The sequence below is a fragment of the Somniosus microcephalus genome, chromosome 8, assembly GCF_052327205.1.
Source record: "Somniosus microcephalus isolate GS21.2 chromosome 8, FLI_Smic_1.0, whole genome shotgun sequence".
In the NCBI taxonomy this organism is placed as follows: Eukaryota; Metazoa; Chordata; class Chondrichthyes; order Squaliformes; family Somniosidae; genus Somniosus; species Somniosus microcephalus.
In genome coordinates, this window is record NC_140994.1 from 57,834,805 (window position 1) to 57,854,588 (window position 19,784).

Below are 19,784 nucleotides of genomic sequence, written 5' to 3' on the forward strand. Positions count from 1 at the left end.
GACCCCAAAACATTCTCTTTCCCATCCTAGCGTGCATAAAGTACTTTTCATCCTCCTGCTATTTTCACTTCTGCTACATTATTTTCTAATATTTCTCTTTGTTATTATTAGCACAAATGTGTCAAAAATTTCTTGTATACTTCTATATCCTGTGCTGCTACTTTGCAGTAGTTTTCATGCCTTTGTTCCTGCTTGCCTTTGTGCAACAGTTTCCAGATCTTCTGCCAAACTCTATGGCCGGAATTTTTCAGGGGGTCAGCGGGTGGGATCGGTGTCAGGTCAGGCGGGTTGGGAAGGGAAGAAGACTTCCCTGCGTGCTGTGACTCCTTCCATAAGCATATGGAGGGAGTCATGGGAGAGCCTGGGTGCAGCCCTGCACCTCTGTGCAGTGATTGTCAGTGTTTGCAACACTTCAATGATGTAGAACACTGACAGCACAAACGTCAAAAGAAAGCTGCCCATGGTCCCTTTAAGGAAACCGACTGATGACGCGTCATGAATGATGTCACCAGACCCACTTCCTCTAATTGGCCCAGGAAATGCGCTGGGCGGGCTTAACGAGCCCTATCAACGTAAATTAATTTTAGGCAGCGGGATGGAGCCAGCAGCGGGGCCACGATCCGCCACCGACATCGTCCGCACCGGACCCACCGAGCTGAGCAAAATCCCGGTCTATATCTTGGACTCCATGTGGGCTCCTTCTGTGACAAATGTTCATGCTTGGTATCTTTACACAGTTAAGAGTTGCCCTGCCCCACCAAAAATATGTTCACATTTCTCCACTACATTAGTGACTGGTGCCTCAAGAGTTTGGTCTGAAAATTAATCTTTTTTTGAAATTGATGTGGAAGCATTCTACATAAATTGTCCATGCTTATATTGGTTCATTAGATACTTGAGAAGTCTTGAAGCATCTTTATTATCGTGCATCATGATTGCTAGATCGTTTTTTGTTCCTACTAACAAAATTATACCCTTAGAAACCACACACAGAATAACTTTGTTGGTAAGTCATAAATTACGTAGAAAATGTACATGTCTACTGTTCTTTCTTTATACCAAAAAAACCAGTAATCTTTGAGATGTATTTATGTTTTTGTCCCTTGCAGGCACAAAATACACTACTATCAAAATTTCTATCTATTGCAAAGTTTTGTTATGAATTGAGAAATTTTGCCACAGCCATGCAGATTCTTAGTAGCCTGGAAAACCTGATAGTGCGTCAATTACCTGTAAGTAATTACTGAGGTTGCGAAAGAACCCATTCATCTGGTCAGATCAGTCTGTAATATGTACGAGCTTATCTGAAATTTTCTTCTGCATTCCATACTTCTTGCTGGATTTAGCCATTGCATCCCTCATAACTTCAACCCCAACCATATCGCTACTGATCTCTTTTAATCAGAACAAGACCAATCAGTGTCACAAATTATCAACAACTCCTTTTACTTGGAGTGAAGAAAACAGAACTGTTCTATGTTAGTCTGATTAGTGATCTGTGGCGGTGCTGTGCTCCCATAATGTATATTAACAACCTTAAGCCTTCAGCATCACCACTGATGCATCAACTTTAGTTTCCATTCTCCTGACATTTAATACTGGACTCTTTGTACAGTTAAAACCAATTAAGTTGATGTCTTTACATTGACCTCTGCACCCCTGGGCTAGACAAAAAAAGAAATCAGCCAGGGTTCCCACTTCCTACTTCTAATTGCTATCCAGTGACTTCTACTGACAACTGTGCCTGTTAGATGAGGACATGATTGTGTTTGACTAATATTCCCAACATCAAATGGCCTGTTGATGAAATCAAAACTCACACATGATGCATTGTCACCTGGTTGAGGTAGCGGAGGCCAGCAATCCTGTGGCACGTGCCCCAGTACAAGTCAGCAGGCTTGGTAATTGGTATTATCTCCTTTATCTGGACTGGATTAAAAAGTGAATCTCCACTTGAATACCAGTGAAAAAAATTAATGTCTCTGCGGGATGGATCACAAGCTTCGTGGAAAGTTAGAAATTGAAAAACACTTTTTCTTCTCCTGAGCATAGTGGATGTATGAAATAAACTCACAGAGAAAGTAGGTGATTCAGGGACAAATTATACTCTTTTAAAAGTGAACTGGATTGATACCTGTTGACAAGGAAGACGAGAGTTATGCAGATATTAACAGCTCTGCTTTTTTTTGAAGGAGGAGGAGGAGAAGAAACTGGGGTGGGGGTGGGGGTAGTCATTGATGGGATAATCATACGTGGACTCTGAATGGAGCAGGCATATTTAATCAAAGGGCTTTTTCTTATTCTAGACTTCCTTACTTTCCAGCTTTAGTCTTGTATATGGTTTTATTCTTTTCAATTTCTAATTGTAATTCCCTTATTTCCCACATCATGGGCTGGGTTTTTCCAACCTCGGCGGGCCTGGGGCGGGCGATGTCCGTGGCGTGTGGGGACCTCGCATCTGTCTGGATCCTGGCCTTCAACAAGATTTTACGATGATGGGGCTTGTTAAGCCTGCCCTGCGAGGTTCCTGGCCATGTAATAGGAAGCCGGTCTGATGACGTCATTTGATGGCATGTCATCAGCCGGTTTCCTTAAAGGGGCCATGTCCAAATTGATTTTGACAGTTCTGCTGTCAGTGTTCTGTAGCATTGAGGTTCTGCAAACACTGACAGGCACTGCACAAAGGTGCATGGCTGCACCCAGGCTCCCCCATGGCTCCCTCCATATGCTTATGGAGGGAGTCACAGCACGTAGGGAGGTCCTCTTCCCTTCCCATGGGCGGAAGAGACCTCCCCAGGACACCAACGCAGCCTGGTTGCACATTGCACAGCAGGGCACAAGCAGGGATGTGGTCAGGAGGACCAGGCTGCAGTGGTGCAAATCTTTCAATGATCTCATTAGATCACAAAACGTTACTGCCAAGCCACACTTAACCTCATCCTGCTGTGCCACTCATCACATCCCCATCACTCTGCCTTCCCTACCCTACTCCTTCACATCCTTACTCACACCAACTTACCTTGCACCTCCACCCATCCTTCTCTATCTATGTTATCACTTACCCATCTCACTAGCCGCCCCTCACACTCACCCTCATCCGAGTCCAACCATACCAACTAACAACACACAAAGGTAGGCACTTGGATGTTTTAGCCAATGTTCATGTAAAGTTTCTGTTAATGTGTTGTCAAGCATTGAAATCCTTATTTTCACCATTTTGCGTTCTTGGACAGATTTGTGTGCCCCTTTGAAATTGCCTTAGTGAGTTCCAGTGAAGGTTGATACAGGACGTCATTCCGCGCCCCCCCCCCACCCCCTCCGCCAATGGTAATGAGTGTGAAAGGAGTGGCTTGGGCATTGTATGGATGCTTTATGGTGCTGGTGTGGAGTGGTGCCAACCTGGTGCATCATACGGCAGTTAGGGTGTTCAGTGTTAAGTGAAGCAAATCTGGACATAGTGAGGCCATCGCCGGCATTCCAGGCAGCAATGTGCTCGGGTGATGATGCCCCATGTCCAGTGCAGCATCAGTTGATTGCGGAGAAGGTTGGTGTGGATGTTGGTGCTGCTGGTGTGCCCGGTGATGCTGGTGTTGGGACTGATCGTGGTCGGATTCTGAGGACCATGGTGAGATTTTTTTCAAGGGCACTGATGCTGATGGAATAGATGGCAGGTGAGCTTGAGATGACAGAAGTAATCTGTCAATGTTGGGATTGGTTGTTTCAAGGAGGTGACAGTGGATAGAGAGTTTACTCCAAACACTTAAAAAGTGCATAAAGCTCAAAAGTGGGTTCCCAATGCTGAAGGCTGATGCTTCTGAGATTGGAAAGTGTCCAGCTGTGAAATGGTAGCTTTTATACCATTTTTGCAGCTGTCACCTAATGAAAAAAATGGAGAGTTGTTCAGAAACCAACATACTTACCGTGCGTGATCCCCGTGTGACAGGAACCTCGTGGAAAACTTGGAAAAATGCTTTGTACCTGGTAAAATGGTGATTAAATTGCTTTAAACACCCTCTTAACAAGCACAATTGCATGACCTGTCGCTTAGTGCCATGTCTGCAAAGCGCAGGCAGAGCCGGCACTAGGGAAACTCACAAGGAGGTGGGTTTAGAGCGGGATACCGCCCCGCTGTCAATCTTTTGGATTATGACAGCAGACCCACCTCCGAACCCGCCCTCTGAGCGCCGGCACAATTCAGCCCATGTGTTCACACCACACAACCTCTTTCAGCCATACGGCCATGACAGAACGATTGTCTGAATGACAGACTACCTGTGACCACCACAATTTTAGCTCTGTGACTGGGTGAATGGGGCTGCCCTTCCAGCAAAGTGAGCTGCTGCTGGTTTGTTTCCATAATGGAGCCTTGAGTTACAACAAGCAACCCAAAATCTCCAATCCACCAATACTCTGTCAGTTGTGCTATAGGTAGGTCTCTAATTATTTCCGGTATCTACATATTATTATGTACATTGTTAGTCACAACAAACAAGTGCCATTTTTGGCAATTGACTGGAAACTGCTAAAATAAACCTCTCATCTTTCACTAACAAAAAATTACTTTTCTTCTGCTCCTTGTGTATAAAAATTGTTGCAGTATTTTGAAATTCTTTCTTTTTATTTTCAGTCGTGGAAAAGCTTGTCCTCAAAGGCACTGGAAATCGTGGAGGAACTGACTGCTGTACAGGTACTGAAAAATAGCCAAAGTGCCTACAATTCCTCCATCAGCCCAATTTAGGTGTTTAAGTGCCATATTGTTGGAGAAACATGCACCAGTGAAACAGTGAACTGGATGCCCAATCAAATCTAAGTGTGTGATCCTTTACAATTACCAATAGTCTGGAAAATGTTTGTCTCAAGAAAAAAGAATCAATGTATTGGGCTCAAATCAGCACTTTTGCAAATTCATTTTCTAACAACACTGGTCATTTTGTGTTGGTGGTTTTATCCTGCACTGCCAGGGCATTCTGTCACTTTGATTTCTTATCATAATTTCTTGAACTTTATTGCTGTTCCAACAATCATCCCAGTCAATTTTACAAGACTTCATCACGGTTGCTCCTTCTTATGTTACTTGACCATAAAATGTATTTTGTTGGATTGCAGATGCAACCAGCTAAACAGTAGTTGACATATCCTCATTAAATCAATTGATTATCTGCAGTGGAAAATACCAGGAAAATGTATCTGATAATTTGTAGATCCACTGTAGCCTTATTAAATAGAAGTTCACTTGTTTAAAAATTATTCTGTAGCTTCACTAGCCTTCCAGTGTCTTGCTCTGCAGTTGAAAATCTTTCTTATTAAAAAAACTATCTAGCAGGTCACTACTTCAATCAAGGGAAAAAATGCAGAATGCGTTGTTATGATGAATCTAGAGAAATACTTAGGCCTAGAAATGCAGTTGTTTGCGCCAGCCGCTAGCGCCTTAGGAGGAGGAGATGTGGGGCGCTAGGCGGCTAGCGGCCGGGCGCTGCGCGATCTGCGCCTCTCCCCAACTTCAGTAAAGATTTAGCGGCGGCGCAAAGCCTTTGCGCGCGCTCAGCTGCGCGCGCAGATCCTGACGTCATTTCATCGTGCAACGCCCTTTGTGCGCCCCAAACCGGAAATTCAGTGGCGCCAGCCTATTGCGCGCCTGGCGCCCCTAGCAACTGGTAGAGGGGAACGGTTCCCAGTCGCTGCGGGGCGCGGGGGGCGCTAATTAAAGGGCACTCCTCCTGCAGTAGAAATGGCAGCCATTTTGCAACACTCCTTCTTTGTGAGAGACGGATCTTTGCAGAGAGACAAAGGTAGAGAGCTTTCTGGTTTGGCTCAACACTCGCACAGGTACTTGTGGCTTCAGGCCACAGCTTTGCACTTGTCTTTAACTTCAGAGCCATAGCATTGATTGGAAACATATAATGGGGGCTGCAATGGGTGCAAACGTTGGCCTTCTCCATTGCATTCAAAGGGCTCAGAGACGCCGTGAGAGAGTGGCAGTCATGGCCAGAGGGAGAAGGGGCGACAGGCGTCGGCTAAGGAGGCCTTACCCACCCAGGGTATACCGCCAGCAGTTCTCATATCTGAACATGTCTGACGAGCAGTGTGTTCGGAGGCTGCGATTCCGAAGGGCGGTGGTCACTGAGATCTGCCACCTGCTTCGCGGAGATCTGTAGCCACAGCTGAGGAGCAGGACGTCTCTGTCGGTGGCAGTGAAGGTGACGGTGTCTCTCAACTTCTATGCCACCGGCTCCTTCCAACCCGCTGCTGGGGACATTTCCAACATCTCCCAGTTTGCCGCACATTGCTGCATCCGCCAAGTGACCAATGCCCTTTCAGAAGGAGACGTCAGTTCATCTCCTTCTCCATGGCCCTTGTCAAGCAGCAACAGCGTGCAATGGGCTTTGCAGCATTAGTGGGCTTCCCCATGGTGCAGGGCGCCATTGACTGCACGCATGTGGCTTTGCGGGCACCTCTAGAGCATGCCGAGGATTACCGCAACCGGAAGGGCTACCATTCGCTCAACGTGCAGTTGGTGTGTGACCACAGGCAGATCATCCTAGCTGTCAATGCCCGCTTTCCAGGCAGCAGCCACGATGCCTTCATCCTGCGCCAGACTTCTGTGGCAGACATGTTCCAGGCCCAGCCTCACCCACGAGGATGGCTTCTCGGGGACAAAGGCTATCCTTTGTGCACCTGGCTGATGACCCCGCTCCGTGCGCCCAGCACCCCTGCTGAAGAGGGATACAATGACAGCCATCAAGCAACCAGGAACCTCATTGAGCAAACAATCGGCGTCCTGAAGCAACGGTTCCGCTGTCTGGATCATTCCAGAGGAGACCTACAGTACTCGCCTGAGCGAGTCTCCCATTTCGTGGTCATGTGCTGCATGCTGCACAACCTGGCTATCCGCAGGACTCAGCCACTGCCACCAGACATTGGAGGACCACCAGAGGAGGAGGAGGAGGAGGAGGAGGAGGAGGACCAGCACAGGAGGGAGGCAGAAAGTGCAAGGGCCGCCCGTCGGCGGCTTATTGAACGTCGGTTCTAGGCCCCCTCTCAGGGAATGGCTTGTGCCAATGGCACAAGATGAATGTAGCCGCTCCACAGGCCCTCAGCCGAGCAGGGCAACCAGGACTTCCAAAAGAAAGCATGGACAGTGCGATTTAAGAACATTTATTACTTTGATACCTCTGTGCCCTTCCCACATAACAAACTAATGGAGAGAAGCCCCCCCCAAAAACACAAATCGAGCAGTCTCGGCCTTTCAAAAAACACAAATACACCAGTCTTGGCCTTTCAAAAAAACAAATCCACCCTCCCCCTTTAAGAGCTCACCGGCGCCAGAGTGTCTGCCGTCAATCAGCAACTCGCTGCACCTGCGCTGCGCCCGCCCTCGGGGGTTTCGCCCCGGGCCGCCGGCTTAGCGCCTAATGATAGTCGTGCATCGCCTGTTTTAGCGCAGCAGCAACCTCTTGGGGCGATGCCACTGAATATCGGCGAAGGTGGCGCAAAGTTTCGCCGGGCGCAAACTTTAGCGGCCGCCCGGCTGTAGCGCCCCAAACGTGGCTATACTGAATTTCTAGGCCTTAAGCCATTAAAATCAACAATGAAAAAGGCAGATGCGCACAATTGGGAACTGAACCTGAAGTATTTATATTGTAAATATCAAGCTGCAGTGCCCCCAGCTGCCTTTTTTCACAAATGAGTAGAATCTCATAAAACGCCTTCAGTGTTTATCAATTATGGCCTTTGTTTACAGTCAAGTTTTGCAGCAGAGAGCAATTTCAGTCATTCCTAATTCAGCTTCTGCTGCTGTTTGCTTTTTGCCATTCGTTCTCTATGATTGGAAGGAGCCCTGGGGTGAAGAGTAGAAGTCAATGTCATAAGTAAACAAATGAGTGAAATCTGGATGTACAACAAGATCTTTAAATAGCTTCGAAGTAGACACAATTATTCAAAGTTAAGCGTGCTTAGTTGTGTTAAAGAAGACAATTACTGCATAGCAAGGGTGTTAATTACACCATAGGTGTTATAAGGCTACTCAAAATTGGCTGATAATTAGTCAGTATTACAGGAAATTCACTATTGCATGCATCTCATTCTAGTGTGCAAAATGATTGGATTCCAAGAAACATGCAATAGGAGGCTGTTTTATATAAATTAAACATGATCTGAATTTGAGCAAAAACATGATGTGTTTTTTTCTAATTAATGAACTACTCTTGATACCGTTTCAGGTTTTCCTGAAGAGTGACAGCCTTTGTCTGATGGAGGGAGATAGTTCCAGGAAGCAACCAACAATACCTTATGCTTGCATACTGGCAATGCACGTCCAACAACTAGAAATAGGTGCTTTTACCATGGCTAATGGCACTTACAAATGGCCAAAACTAAGGTGAGTTTGGCAAACTTAGAAAAGTGGTAAATCATTAACTTTTTCAGAAATATTAGGGTTTTCTTGCCCAGGATGTAGTTGAGCTACTCCAAATAGTTATATTTACATTGTAAAATGAATAATACAGGTACACTATCCCTCATCCGAAAGCCTTGGGACCAGCTGAGTTTCGGTTTTCGGAATTTTTCGGATTTCAGAAGGTATTATTATAAGACTGGGAAATTTGTATTTAATATAAATTTTAAAAGTTCAGGCTACCTCTTGCGACTGTTGCGTGTCTCATTCCCCTTCCTGCTTCTCTGGAAAGCCGGATATCGGCTGACTCCTACTAAGCTGGCCCGCAAATCAGGTCGGGGGGGGGGGAGAAAAGAATATCGGACGGGCCGCGGTTGGGGTGGGGGGGGTCGTGGTCCGGGGGGGGGGTGTCGGGGTCGGGGGGGGGGTGGGTCGTCGGGGCCGGGGTGGGGGGGGGGTCGGGGTCGGGGGGGTCAGGGGGGAGAAAAGAATATCGGACGGGTCGGGTCGGGAGAAAAGAATATCGGTCGGGGGTCGGGTCGGATCGGGTGTCGGGGGGGGAGAAAAGAATATCGGACGGGCTGCGGGTCAGGTCGGGGGAGAAAAGAATATCGGACGGGCCACTGCAGCTATCGGACAGGCCACTGTATTGTCGGGTTCACTCTCCCGGTACCTCCTTCACACTGCCCAGCTCAGCCTGCAATCTCCTACCCAGGAGGGAATTCTGTGACCCTCTGCCCTGCTCAGCGTAAGTCGTGCGCCACTCTGGTCATGTCGTGCGCACGACTTACGCTAAACGAAAAAACTTTCGGTTTTTAGAGGTTTTCGGTTTTCGGAAGTTCAGATAAAGGACAGTCTACCTGTAGTTACATTTTGCACTAAGCTGTTTTTGTTCTCTTAACTTGAATTCAGTTTTAAACATCTACAACTGAAATGCAAGAGTTCAGGTCAAAACCTACCCATGAAAAGAAAATTGCCACTCGATTATTTAACTATATAATCATGCAAATTTACATTTTAAGGCTGCCAGACCCCATCATTGTTTTACTTCTTTTGGGAATATTCTCCCAGGCTCTTTAAAGGAGTACAAAAAATCTCAGTGTTTTCTCCTAAACTACAAGTATGCCATATTACACACCCTTGTTTCTCCCTACACCTGCACTGTTTTGAAATGAAGGTTTATCATAAAATCTTCAAATCTAATTCTTTCCCAGAACTTAAAAACTTTAAAGCTCCGTTTCTCTCAGTTTTGCCTTCCCTCTACAATCTTGATGCTCTTAATACCCAAACTTGGCATGACTTGATCAGCATTTCCTGGTTTAACTTGTCCTCTCTTTTACTGCTTTTAACCTTGGTAATTTTCTGCATTAAAGTCCTTGGACATCACCTTGGGTTTTTATTTATTTTTTAAATACTTGACTCCTATTTGGGGACGCCAAGAAGAAATTGTGAAGAAAAACAGATGCTAAATGAAAATGAGAACTCTCTGATGGCCCCATGAGTAAATGGTACTGGGCTAAATGGACCAGAAAAGCCCCAATCCTACTTTGTGCTTCATTAGCCCATCATGGACAGAACAGTAGTTGGAGCATCACTGCTGGCAGCAGCTTACCCAGACTAGGGAATTCCCGCTATGATTGCTACCCAGTGACCCACTGCTGGAAAGTGCATGTATATCATAATTGGGTAATAGTGAGATCAGACTCAGCTGTGGTAGAATATGCATGCTTAACCTTCCAACACTCACATTTCAGACTCGCCCATGGAGCAGTGGTAATTAGGCAAGGTACCAGGTTTGGGGTGGGGGGCTGATGTCAAAATTACCTATAGAACTAAACAGCATGCACCACTGTCTTCAGGGACAGAGGAGTAAATAGGAGAAATATTGGAGGAGGAAAAATAATTACACATTTCTTTGTGACTTCTGTCCATTGGAGCAACCACTGCCCAGGACATTCGGGATAGTTGTGATTTCCCAGTCTACATGCTCCTTATGAAGTCCTGACCTCCTGCTTACATTAAAGTTGTACTTCCTTGTTTCTTTAAAAGTCCCCCCACCCATTGCTTATTTTAAAGACCCGCTGCCCTGCCAATTTTGAAGACTTTCTATCATTGCTCTTTTTGAAGTCCACTCCTCCGGTTGGTTGAGAAGCCCCTTTGGCGTCCTCATCTTCCGCCTGCTTCTCCCCATCTAGTAGCCCCAATAGTGTTGAAGGAAAACTGTTGAAAAGGCAAAAAGAGGTAAGAAAATGGGAATGTGAAAAGTAAGAGGAAAAAGAGATGAAGTGTGAGGGAGAGAGATGAAAGTGAAAAAGAGACAACAATGACAGAAAGTGAAGGAGAAACAGAAGTGAAAGAGTAAAGGGAAAAGAAGAAGTGGAGGAAAGATTTTTTTGTTGTTGTAAAATTACCACCGCCACTGACCTTCACTGGAGAGGCATAGAAGACAGTGGGACCCAGCCCGAAAAGTTTGTAAACCACTGAATTAGGTAGTTTTGCACTTAATTTGTCAAGAATTACAACTGGTTAGAGCAAGCCTTGAGCCAAGGAATGTGGGCAGGACATAATAATGAGCAAGGCATTCTGAAGGTGGGGCAAGTGTGTCGGTAGGCCTCCGTTTCCCTCTTTGATGTGAAACTGCTCACATTATTAATTTTAACATCTAATACAACTGTGAATCTGGTAAAGCTGGACCTATGACCAAAGCAGCAATTAAGTAATTCAGATCTTGGAGGAATTTTCCATAATCAGCTGTTCCTTTATTGTGAGGTTTGGGTGTTACAACAGTGGTCAGTAATAATCACAGTTCTGTATCAGTTTCTGGTATCCAATCTGCCATTTTTTTTACAAGTGATACAAGGAAATGTGCAGTACTTACACACTTATTTTTTTTTAAGGAAAATAGCAAAGGTGATTAGTCAGATTCGAGCATTCCAAGAAAACCCCTACATGTTCACCCCTGATCTGGAAGTCCAGACTCATCTGAGGCAACAAATAAGTCATTTCAGCAAAGCAGATATCCATGTTCTTGCTGCGGAAAATAAGACTAATTTCTACCAGTCATCAACTGAATGGCACTCACGCAAGATTCAAGACACACTGCGCAAGATGAAAGCAACATTTCAGTAACATCTTCATCAGCCTTACGTGTCTGTTCTTCAAAATAAACTTCTCTTTCTTTTGTTAGGCAGATTGACTGGTAGTATCTTTCTGAAAGTTACAGCTACCTGTATAATTAGTAGAAAGATTAATTTATTCTATTATAAAACAAATGCTTCTTTTGCAGATTTATTTTATGTTTCACAATATTGAGTGATTTGTATGAAAATATTATATTGCACTTATGTAGTGCAGTGAAATTATATCTAACTACCTGTACAAGCATCAGTACATTAGAAATTAAATCAGTCTTTACATTTAATGGGGAACAGCAGGCTCCAAACAACTTAAATTTAGTACACAAATACTTCCCTGATATCAGTTTCCTAGGACTCATTTTTATAATTTAATCTACTCCGGAAACATGCCCTAAATACCTTCATCGGTGTGGGCACTGATCTTAAAATTAATTTAAGAATCCAGCATCAATTTCCTTGCCACAAAATTAAACTATTTTATCAAGCTCAAGTGGAGCATAAACGCCGACATGGACTGGTTGGTCCAAATGTCCTGTTTCTGTGCTGTATATTCTATGTAAAGTTGCTCCACATACCCTTTATAAAGTTTTCTTTAGTTGGTACTTTCCCTACTTTCAGTTCAAAAAGAGCAATGAGAGTTTATTTGGTGTACTGTATATGGTGAGTCATGGGGCTGTTGGATCAAAACTGGAAATCCATAAATTTGTGATTAATTTAAGGGCACTGTTTGCCAAACACATATTGTTAGGAATTACATAATGAAGGGAAGTTTTAAGTGTGTGTTATTTTGAGCCTACCGTTTCTTTTAACATACCAGTTTATTAATTTGCTATATAATGAGGGGAACTCTTATGTTGAACATATTTTCCTTGATAATGCGCAAATACCTGCTAAAACAATTACATTTTGTATTGCCTTTGCAACATATTAAACTATCTCACAGGAATGTTCCCCCACATTCTGTACTACTCCCAGATGAGAGATTGGAAGGCAACCTGCTGTAAAGTCTCAACCAGTACTACTGTGTAACCCACTTAGAGAGGGGCACAGAGCAGCTTGGAGTAACCTTCTTCCTTCTTAGGCAATCCCTCGGAACTGAGGATGACTTGCTTCCACATTAAAAATGAGTTTGCAGGTGACTGATGAGTCTAATGCGGGACCTATAGTCTCTGTCACAGGTGGGGCAGACGGTGGTTGAAGGGGCGGGTGGCTGGGGTGCTTGGGTTGACATGCACTCCTTGCACTGCCTGCGCTTGGCTTACTTGGAGTAACCACCTTCTTCTTCTTAGGCAGTCCCTCGGAACCGAGGATGACTTGCTTCCACATTAAAAATGAGTTCTCAGGTGACTGATGAGTCCAATGCAGGACCTACAGTCTCTGTCACAGGTGGGGCAGATGATGGGTGGAGTGCTTGGGTTGACATGCGCTTGGCTTCCGCTTGCTCCTGGCAAAGAGACTCGAGGTGTTCGGCGCCTTCCCAGATGCTTCTCCTCCACTTTGTGCAGTCTTGGGCCAGGGATTCCCAGGTGTCAGTGGGAATGTTACACTTTTTCAAGGAGGCTTTGAGGGTGTCCTTGAAGCATTTCCTCTGCCCACCTGGGGCTCTCTTGCCATGTCGGAGTTCCGAGTAGAGCGCTTGTTTTGGGAGTCTCGTATCGGGCATGCGGACAATGTGACTCGTCCATCGGAGCTGATTGAGCGTGGTCAAAGCTTCGATGCTGGGGATGTTGGCCTGAGGAAGAACACTGACGTTGGTGCGCCTATCCTGCCAATGGATTTGCAGGATCTTGTGGAGGCAGCATTGGTGGTACCTCTCCAGTGCTTTGAGGTGCCTGCTGTACATGGTCCATGTCTCTGAGGCATACAGCAGGGCGGGTATCACTGCTGCTCTGTAGACCATGAGCTTAGTGCCGGGTTTGAGGTCCTGGTCTTCAAACACTCTCTTCCTCAGGTGACCGAAGGCTGCACTGGCACACTGAAGGCGGTGTTGGACTTCGTCGTCGACGTCTGCCCTTGTTGACAGTAGGCTCCCAAGGTATGGAAAGTGGTCCACGTTGTCCAAGGCCTTGTTGTGGATTTTGATAATCGGAAGGCAGTACTGTGTGGCGGGGGCAGGTTGGTAGAGGACATTTGTCTTACAGATGTTTAGTGTAAGGCCCATGCTCACATACGCTTCGGTGAAGGTGTTGACAATGGTTTGGAGTTCGACCTCTGAGTGAGCGCAGATGCATGCTACATCTATGGAGTAACCATAGGTGCAATCACTGACATAATAACGAGAGGGGCACTAGATGAGGGAGTCAGATGAGTCACTCAGCCAGGAAGTGGCACTTCCAAAAAGAAAATGGGTGTGGGGTGGGAATTGACTGCCCAGCTCCTGCTAAATGTTGGTCAGGATTATCCCAACCATCCTGGATAATGGTTGCACCTTGGATGTAACATAAACACCATTTTAATTTTTGAAAATAGTTTATTCCCTTCTTTAGGGAAAAGTCTTTACTCAGCTCAGTTGGGTCTACCAGACAGTCCAACTGGGAGATTGCTGTGGGGAACTGTAAGTATAAAGCAATGTCTATTCACTCTGACATTCAGTTCAGAATATTTAATAAACAGCGATCAATAACAAAATAAATTGTTTCACTCAGAGCTTCAGTATAAATGAAATGTGCAGGTTCCTTATATCGTGCTTCTTAGATATCTTCACATTTATTCCGTAACTGGAAATAAAATACTTCAACTTTGATATATGATATTACAACAGCCTTAGGAAACACCACAACAAAACATTTTTGCATGATAGCTGTAGTTATTTGGATTTATGAGGCAGCAGTTAAAATCTCCCATTTGAAAAGCCAACTTCAAGCTGCCCTCAAAGAAAGAAGATTTGATTCAGGTGATGCACACAGACTATTATGAATCCACACAGCTCTGTGGTACACCAAGAGTAGGTGTCTGACAGTAACGTGACATGTGGCACAGTTCTGGTGTCTGAATAGCAGAGAATTGAATTGAATTTGGATTATCTTGACTCAAATTGAATTTAAATCTTTCCTGTAAACGGGTTAAAAACATGTATGAATAAAGTTAATATTCACTTAAAATTTAAAAAAGCAACTATGTGGGTGATGGTCCAGTGCTGCAATGAATTTGTCTATGGTGTGTACACCTGTGGTGAGCTCTATTTTAGTTGAGGGGCTTCCCCACAAGAGAAAGGAATTGATCTCCTAAAATATAGTTATTGCAAAGTAGCATTGGCAAAAGGTCGGGAGCAGGGTATCCTGGTGCAGCAACTGTGTGTGGGGAGGAGGAGGCTAAAGGGAAGAAAGTATAATAACTAGTAAAATTGAGAAACAAATTTTAAAACGAACATTTAAAAATACAATGATGTGCAAAAAAATAAGTAATAAGTTCCAAATAGCTAGTTATATTGATACAATATAGGGCTTTATTTCCCGCTCCTGCATCGTTACCTCTGGTGTCCCCCAAGGATCTATCCTTGGCCCCCTCCTATTTTTCATCTACATGCTGCCCCTTGGCGACGTCATCCAAAAAAACAGCGCCAGTTTCCACATGTACGCTGACGACACCCAGCTCTAACTCACCACCACTTCTCTCGACCCCTCTCACCACCACTTCTCTCGACCCCTCCACAGTGTCTAAATTGTCAGACTGCTTGTCCGACATCCAGTTCTGGATGAGCAAAAATTTTCTCCAATTAAATATTGGGAAGACCAAAGCCATTGTTTTCGGTCCCTGCCACAAACTCCATTTCCTAGCCACTGACTCCATCCCTCTCCCTAATATTTGTCTGAGGCTAAACCACACTGTTCGCAACCTTGGTGTCATATTTGACCCCAAAATGAGCTTCTGACCACATATCCACAGCATAACTAAAACCGCCTATTTACACTTCCATAACATCACCCGTCTCTTCCCCTGCCTCAGCTCATCCATTGCTGAAGCCCTCATCCATGCCTTTGTTACCTCTAGACTTGACTATTCCAATGCACTCCTGGCTGGCCTCCCACGTTCTACCCTACATAAACTTGAGGTCATCCAAAACTTGTTTGCTTGTGTCCTAACTCGCACCAAGTCCCATTCATCCGTCACCCCTGTGCTCGCTGACCTACATTGGCTCCCAGTTAAACAATGCCTCGATTTCAAAATTCTCATCCTTGTTTTCAAATCCCTCCATGGCCTCACCCCTCCCTATCTCTGTAATCTCCTCCAGCCCCACAACCCCCCGAGATATCTACGCTCCTCTAATTCTGCCCTCTTGAGCATCCCTGATTATAATTGTTCAACCTTTGGTGGCTGTGCCTTCGGTTGCCTAGGCCCTGAGCTCTGGAATTCCCTGCCTAAACCTCTCTTTCCTCCTTTAATACACTCCTTAAAATCTACCTCTTTGACCAAGCTTTTGGTCACCTGCCCTAATGTCTCCTTATCTGGCTCGGTGTCAAATTTTTTGTCTTATAATACTCCTGTGAAGCACCTTGGGACGTTATACTACGTTAAAGGCGCTATATAAAAACAAGTTGTTATCGGTGAAGATTCATTCATTGTGGGATTAATTTTTCTCTGGCGTGTGCCCCAGATCCACATATGGGGTCCCATACCATTATATATGTGCTACTTAGAGGATAAAGTAGAAGCATTTTTGGATGCCAGAAAAGTCCGATACCAGCAGAGAAGGAGTAGACCTACCCGTCGTTACCCTGCTGTATGATGATGTTGGTCCACAGGACTTTCCTGGACCTCACAAAGGAGCAATGCCTTTGCAGGCTTAAATTCAAGAGAGAGGTTGTACAAGAACTATGCAACCTGAAGCCATACTCCAGGGCAGACACAATGCTGTCAGTGGCAATCAAGGTGACCAATGCCTTGAACTCTTTTTGCTTTAAGGTCTTTCTAGGGGTCCCCTGGGACATAGATAACATCAATCAGAAGTGCATTGTTACATTTAATAGGTGACTGAGGCCTTGGTTCAAGGACAAAACAACTACATCACATTGCCCATGGCAACCAAAGAGCTCAGGCTCAAGCCGTAGGGTTCTTTTGAATGGCAAGATTCCCCAAAACCCCATTAGACCTTTCTCCTGCCCACATGAGTGCACATCACATGAACTGCTAGGGCTGCTACTCTGTGCAACTATGCAATTTATGTGTGTCCCTCTGGACTGGATGATGTACATTAATGCCAGACTACCATGGAGTGCTCATGATCCCTTTAATGGCAGTCCACCATGCACCCATTATTTAATGATAATCAGTGAGTGAAGGGCTGGCTCTTGGATGACCTAGGATACCCACTCCTATCTTGGCTTGTGGTCACTCAGCAGCATCCCTGCAGACTAGTGGAACACATGTCCACCAGCTCCATCACAGGACATATGCTGAAGCAGCACTTCTAGTGCCTTAATAAAATATAAAATGCTGGAAACACTCAGCAAGTCAGGCAGCATCTGTGGAGAGAAAGAAGCAAGTTAACGTTTCAGAACTGGAAGCAATTACAGCATTTAAAATGGAAAAGAACAAAGTGAAGGGAAGGAAAATGCACACACACAGGCAGGTTGAGGTCGATTCATGCAAACCACCCAACTTATGCTTGGCAAAAGGACAGGAAGCAAAACTGTCCCCTATATCTCTTTCACACTCTCTAATTTTCTGGCAAAGGTGTAGTGGGTAGCGATGTGATTATCTGAGAAATTAGTGTTCTTTAACAACATAGACATCAGTCCCTGTCTGCACCTTAATATTCATAAGAAACTTTTAGGCTACTTCTTTTTGGACTTTGATAAACCATTAAGGGTCTAAGATGAATTTCAGAATTGAATTCAAACAGCAAACCTTTCATGAGTTGTAATAGAATATTGGTAAATATATTTTGTTGATTACGTTTTGTCAAAAAAAACATTTCATAAGAGAATTATGAATGATAAAATTGGCCCTCCCAATGGCCTAGTGAGTAAAAGCATCACACAATATAGCATGAAGCCTTTCTGACCAGCCTGCTCTGTGCTGAGCTAGCCGATCTCACCTGGGGCACTATTTGAGTTCTACAGTTGTTTTCAATCCCCCACCCTTAGGCTATTCAGTGACCCCTGCTGAAAGTATTGACTTTATAGACATTGTGCAAAAACAGATCAGACTGGGCTGTGTTGCCTTCTGTATTTGAATAGCATACTGCCATTCGCTGTCCAGCTCATGCATGAAGAATAGCAAGATACTGGAAGACTCGAGGCCCAAGGCCTGTACCCCAGCAAGAGTCAGTGGCACCAGGAGAATGAGAGAAAATGTAGCTGATGACATAAATACAGTTAGTCCTTTTGCCATAGCTGCTGTTTAAATTACATGAAAGGCATTTTTGCATAGTCATTTAATATTGTTTTATTTCTTAATACAAGAATGAGGCAACATTAATGGTATTATTCAAGACACTATACGGACATAGGCAAAGGTACATAACATTGCTTGGAGGTCTATGTTGTATCTACATAAAATGGTTCATGTTTCAACACATTTGTAATTTTCATACACTGAATTACCTAACAGAATAATTTTAATATTTAGGGACAATTTTAACTCTCCCTGATTGGCGGGAATGGAAAAGGGAAGCAGTTAAGATGGAGTGGCTCCATTTCCCACCACAGGTTTTGGTGGCGGCTGAGACTCCTGCCGGACTCTGAAGGGAGCCTTAATAATACATGCAAATCGGGGTCCCATGACAGACATGGGAGCCCAATGGAATTTGAACTGTCTTCTGAGTGGGACACCTGTTGCGGCCGCCTCACCAGGTAAAGCAAACAAGAAGCCAGCAAGGCCTGTTAAGGTAAGTAACCTAAGTGCTCTTTCAGGCCACACGAGGGAAGTCCAGGCCACTGTTGCCACAGGCTCCCTTCCCCAACACCACCTCCCCCACCCCCAACCACCCAGCCGCGAGATTCTCTGAGCACCGATCCCCCCAGACTTATCCTGATGCCTCCAGGAGGCCTTCTTCCGATGCTGGTGGACGGCCTCTGGTCTGTCCAATTTTTGTCCTTCTCCACTGGCTAGTTGCTACTTTCCATTGAGCAACTGACTAGCGGGATTCAATTGAGGCCTGACAGTTAAAATCTGACCAGCCACGAACACACTCACATGCAGGATTGCCCTCTGCTTCCCACCGGGAGCTAAAATCGGCCCTTTTCAGCCTACAACGATGTACATGAGTTATAAACAGGATAGATACCACATGGTTTCTCTATACCGATAATGCAACGCTCTGGGATCACCAGTCACACTTTGTGTTTGAATTATGTACATGAGATGCATGTCACAAATGTATTTTATAAATTTTTTTTTAAATAAAAGTTTAATGACCATGTCTGGTAGTCAGTGTAGTTGTTGTCATGTTTGGAAATGCATATGAAATAAAATGTATTAACTCTTTGTTGTCTTTATCAATGACAAAACAATATACTTCACATTATGCAGACAGTAGGATGTATAATTATGACAAATATAGGCACTCATAAATTCTAGTTAAAATGTATATATTAGACCATGACTCAACATTAATCATTGACACTGCAGTTTTCCACATATCCTTAAATGAACTGATTACAGCGATTCAAATATTGTGCAAACAGCAGCTGGAACTGTAGACAATACAGACTGGATATTTTAAAATTAGAACTGAAATAAAAGCAAAATGCTATGTAAGCATTGTTATTTAGCCATGTTAATATACATTTTTTTTTAAAAGTATTCACTAGAGTCTAATTTATCTATTACTAGCTGGAGTGCCCGGCGGTGCCGAGGCTTTTTCGAGGACATGTTGTTGGAAGAGAGAGAGAGAGAGCGACTGTGGGGGGGAAAGAGAGTGAGCGACTGTGGGGGGGGAAGAGAGCGAGCGACTGTGGGGGGGAAGAGAGTGAGCGACTGTGGGGGGGAAGAGAGCGAGCGACTGTGGGGGGGAAGAGAGCGAGCGACTGGGGGGGAAGAGAGCAAGGGAGAGGGGGGGAAGAGAGCGAGGGAGAGAGGGGGGGAAGAGAGTGAGGGAGAGAGAGGGGGAAGAGAGCGAGGGAGAGAGGGGGGGAAGAGAGCGAGGGAGAGAGGGGGGGAAGAGAGCGAGGGAGAGAGGGGGGGAAGAGAGCGAGGGAGAGAGGGGGGAAGAGAGCGAGGGAGAGGGGGAAGAGAGCGAGGGAGAGAGGGGGGAAGAGAGCGAGGGAGAGAGGGGCGAGGGAGAGAGGGGGGGCGAGGGAGAGAGGGGGGCG

General features: G+C 45.1%; 1 protein-coding gene across 2 annotated transcripts in view; it reads left to right on the forward strand.

Annotated features, from left to right (window-relative positions):
• The window catches only part of kndc1 (kinase non-catalytic C-lobe domain containing 1), a 328,087-nt gene extending 309,130 nt beyond the window's left edge, over positions 1–18,957 (forward strand). For both annotated transcript variants that reach the window (XM_085994745.1, XM_085994746.1), the window contains 4 exons: positions 1,110–1,232; positions 4,628–4,687; positions 8,220–8,377; positions 11,290–18,957. In XM_085994745.1, coding sequence (XP_085850871.1) covers positions 1,110–1,232; positions 4,628–4,687; positions 8,220–8,377; positions 11,290–11,521 — 573 coding nt within the window. In that variant the 3' untranslated portion in view covers positions 11,522–18,957. The remainder of the gene's footprint in view (positions 1–1,109; positions 1,233–4,627; positions 4,688–8,219; positions 8,378–11,289) is intronic.
• Positions 18,958–19,784: the final 827 nt, after the last annotated feature.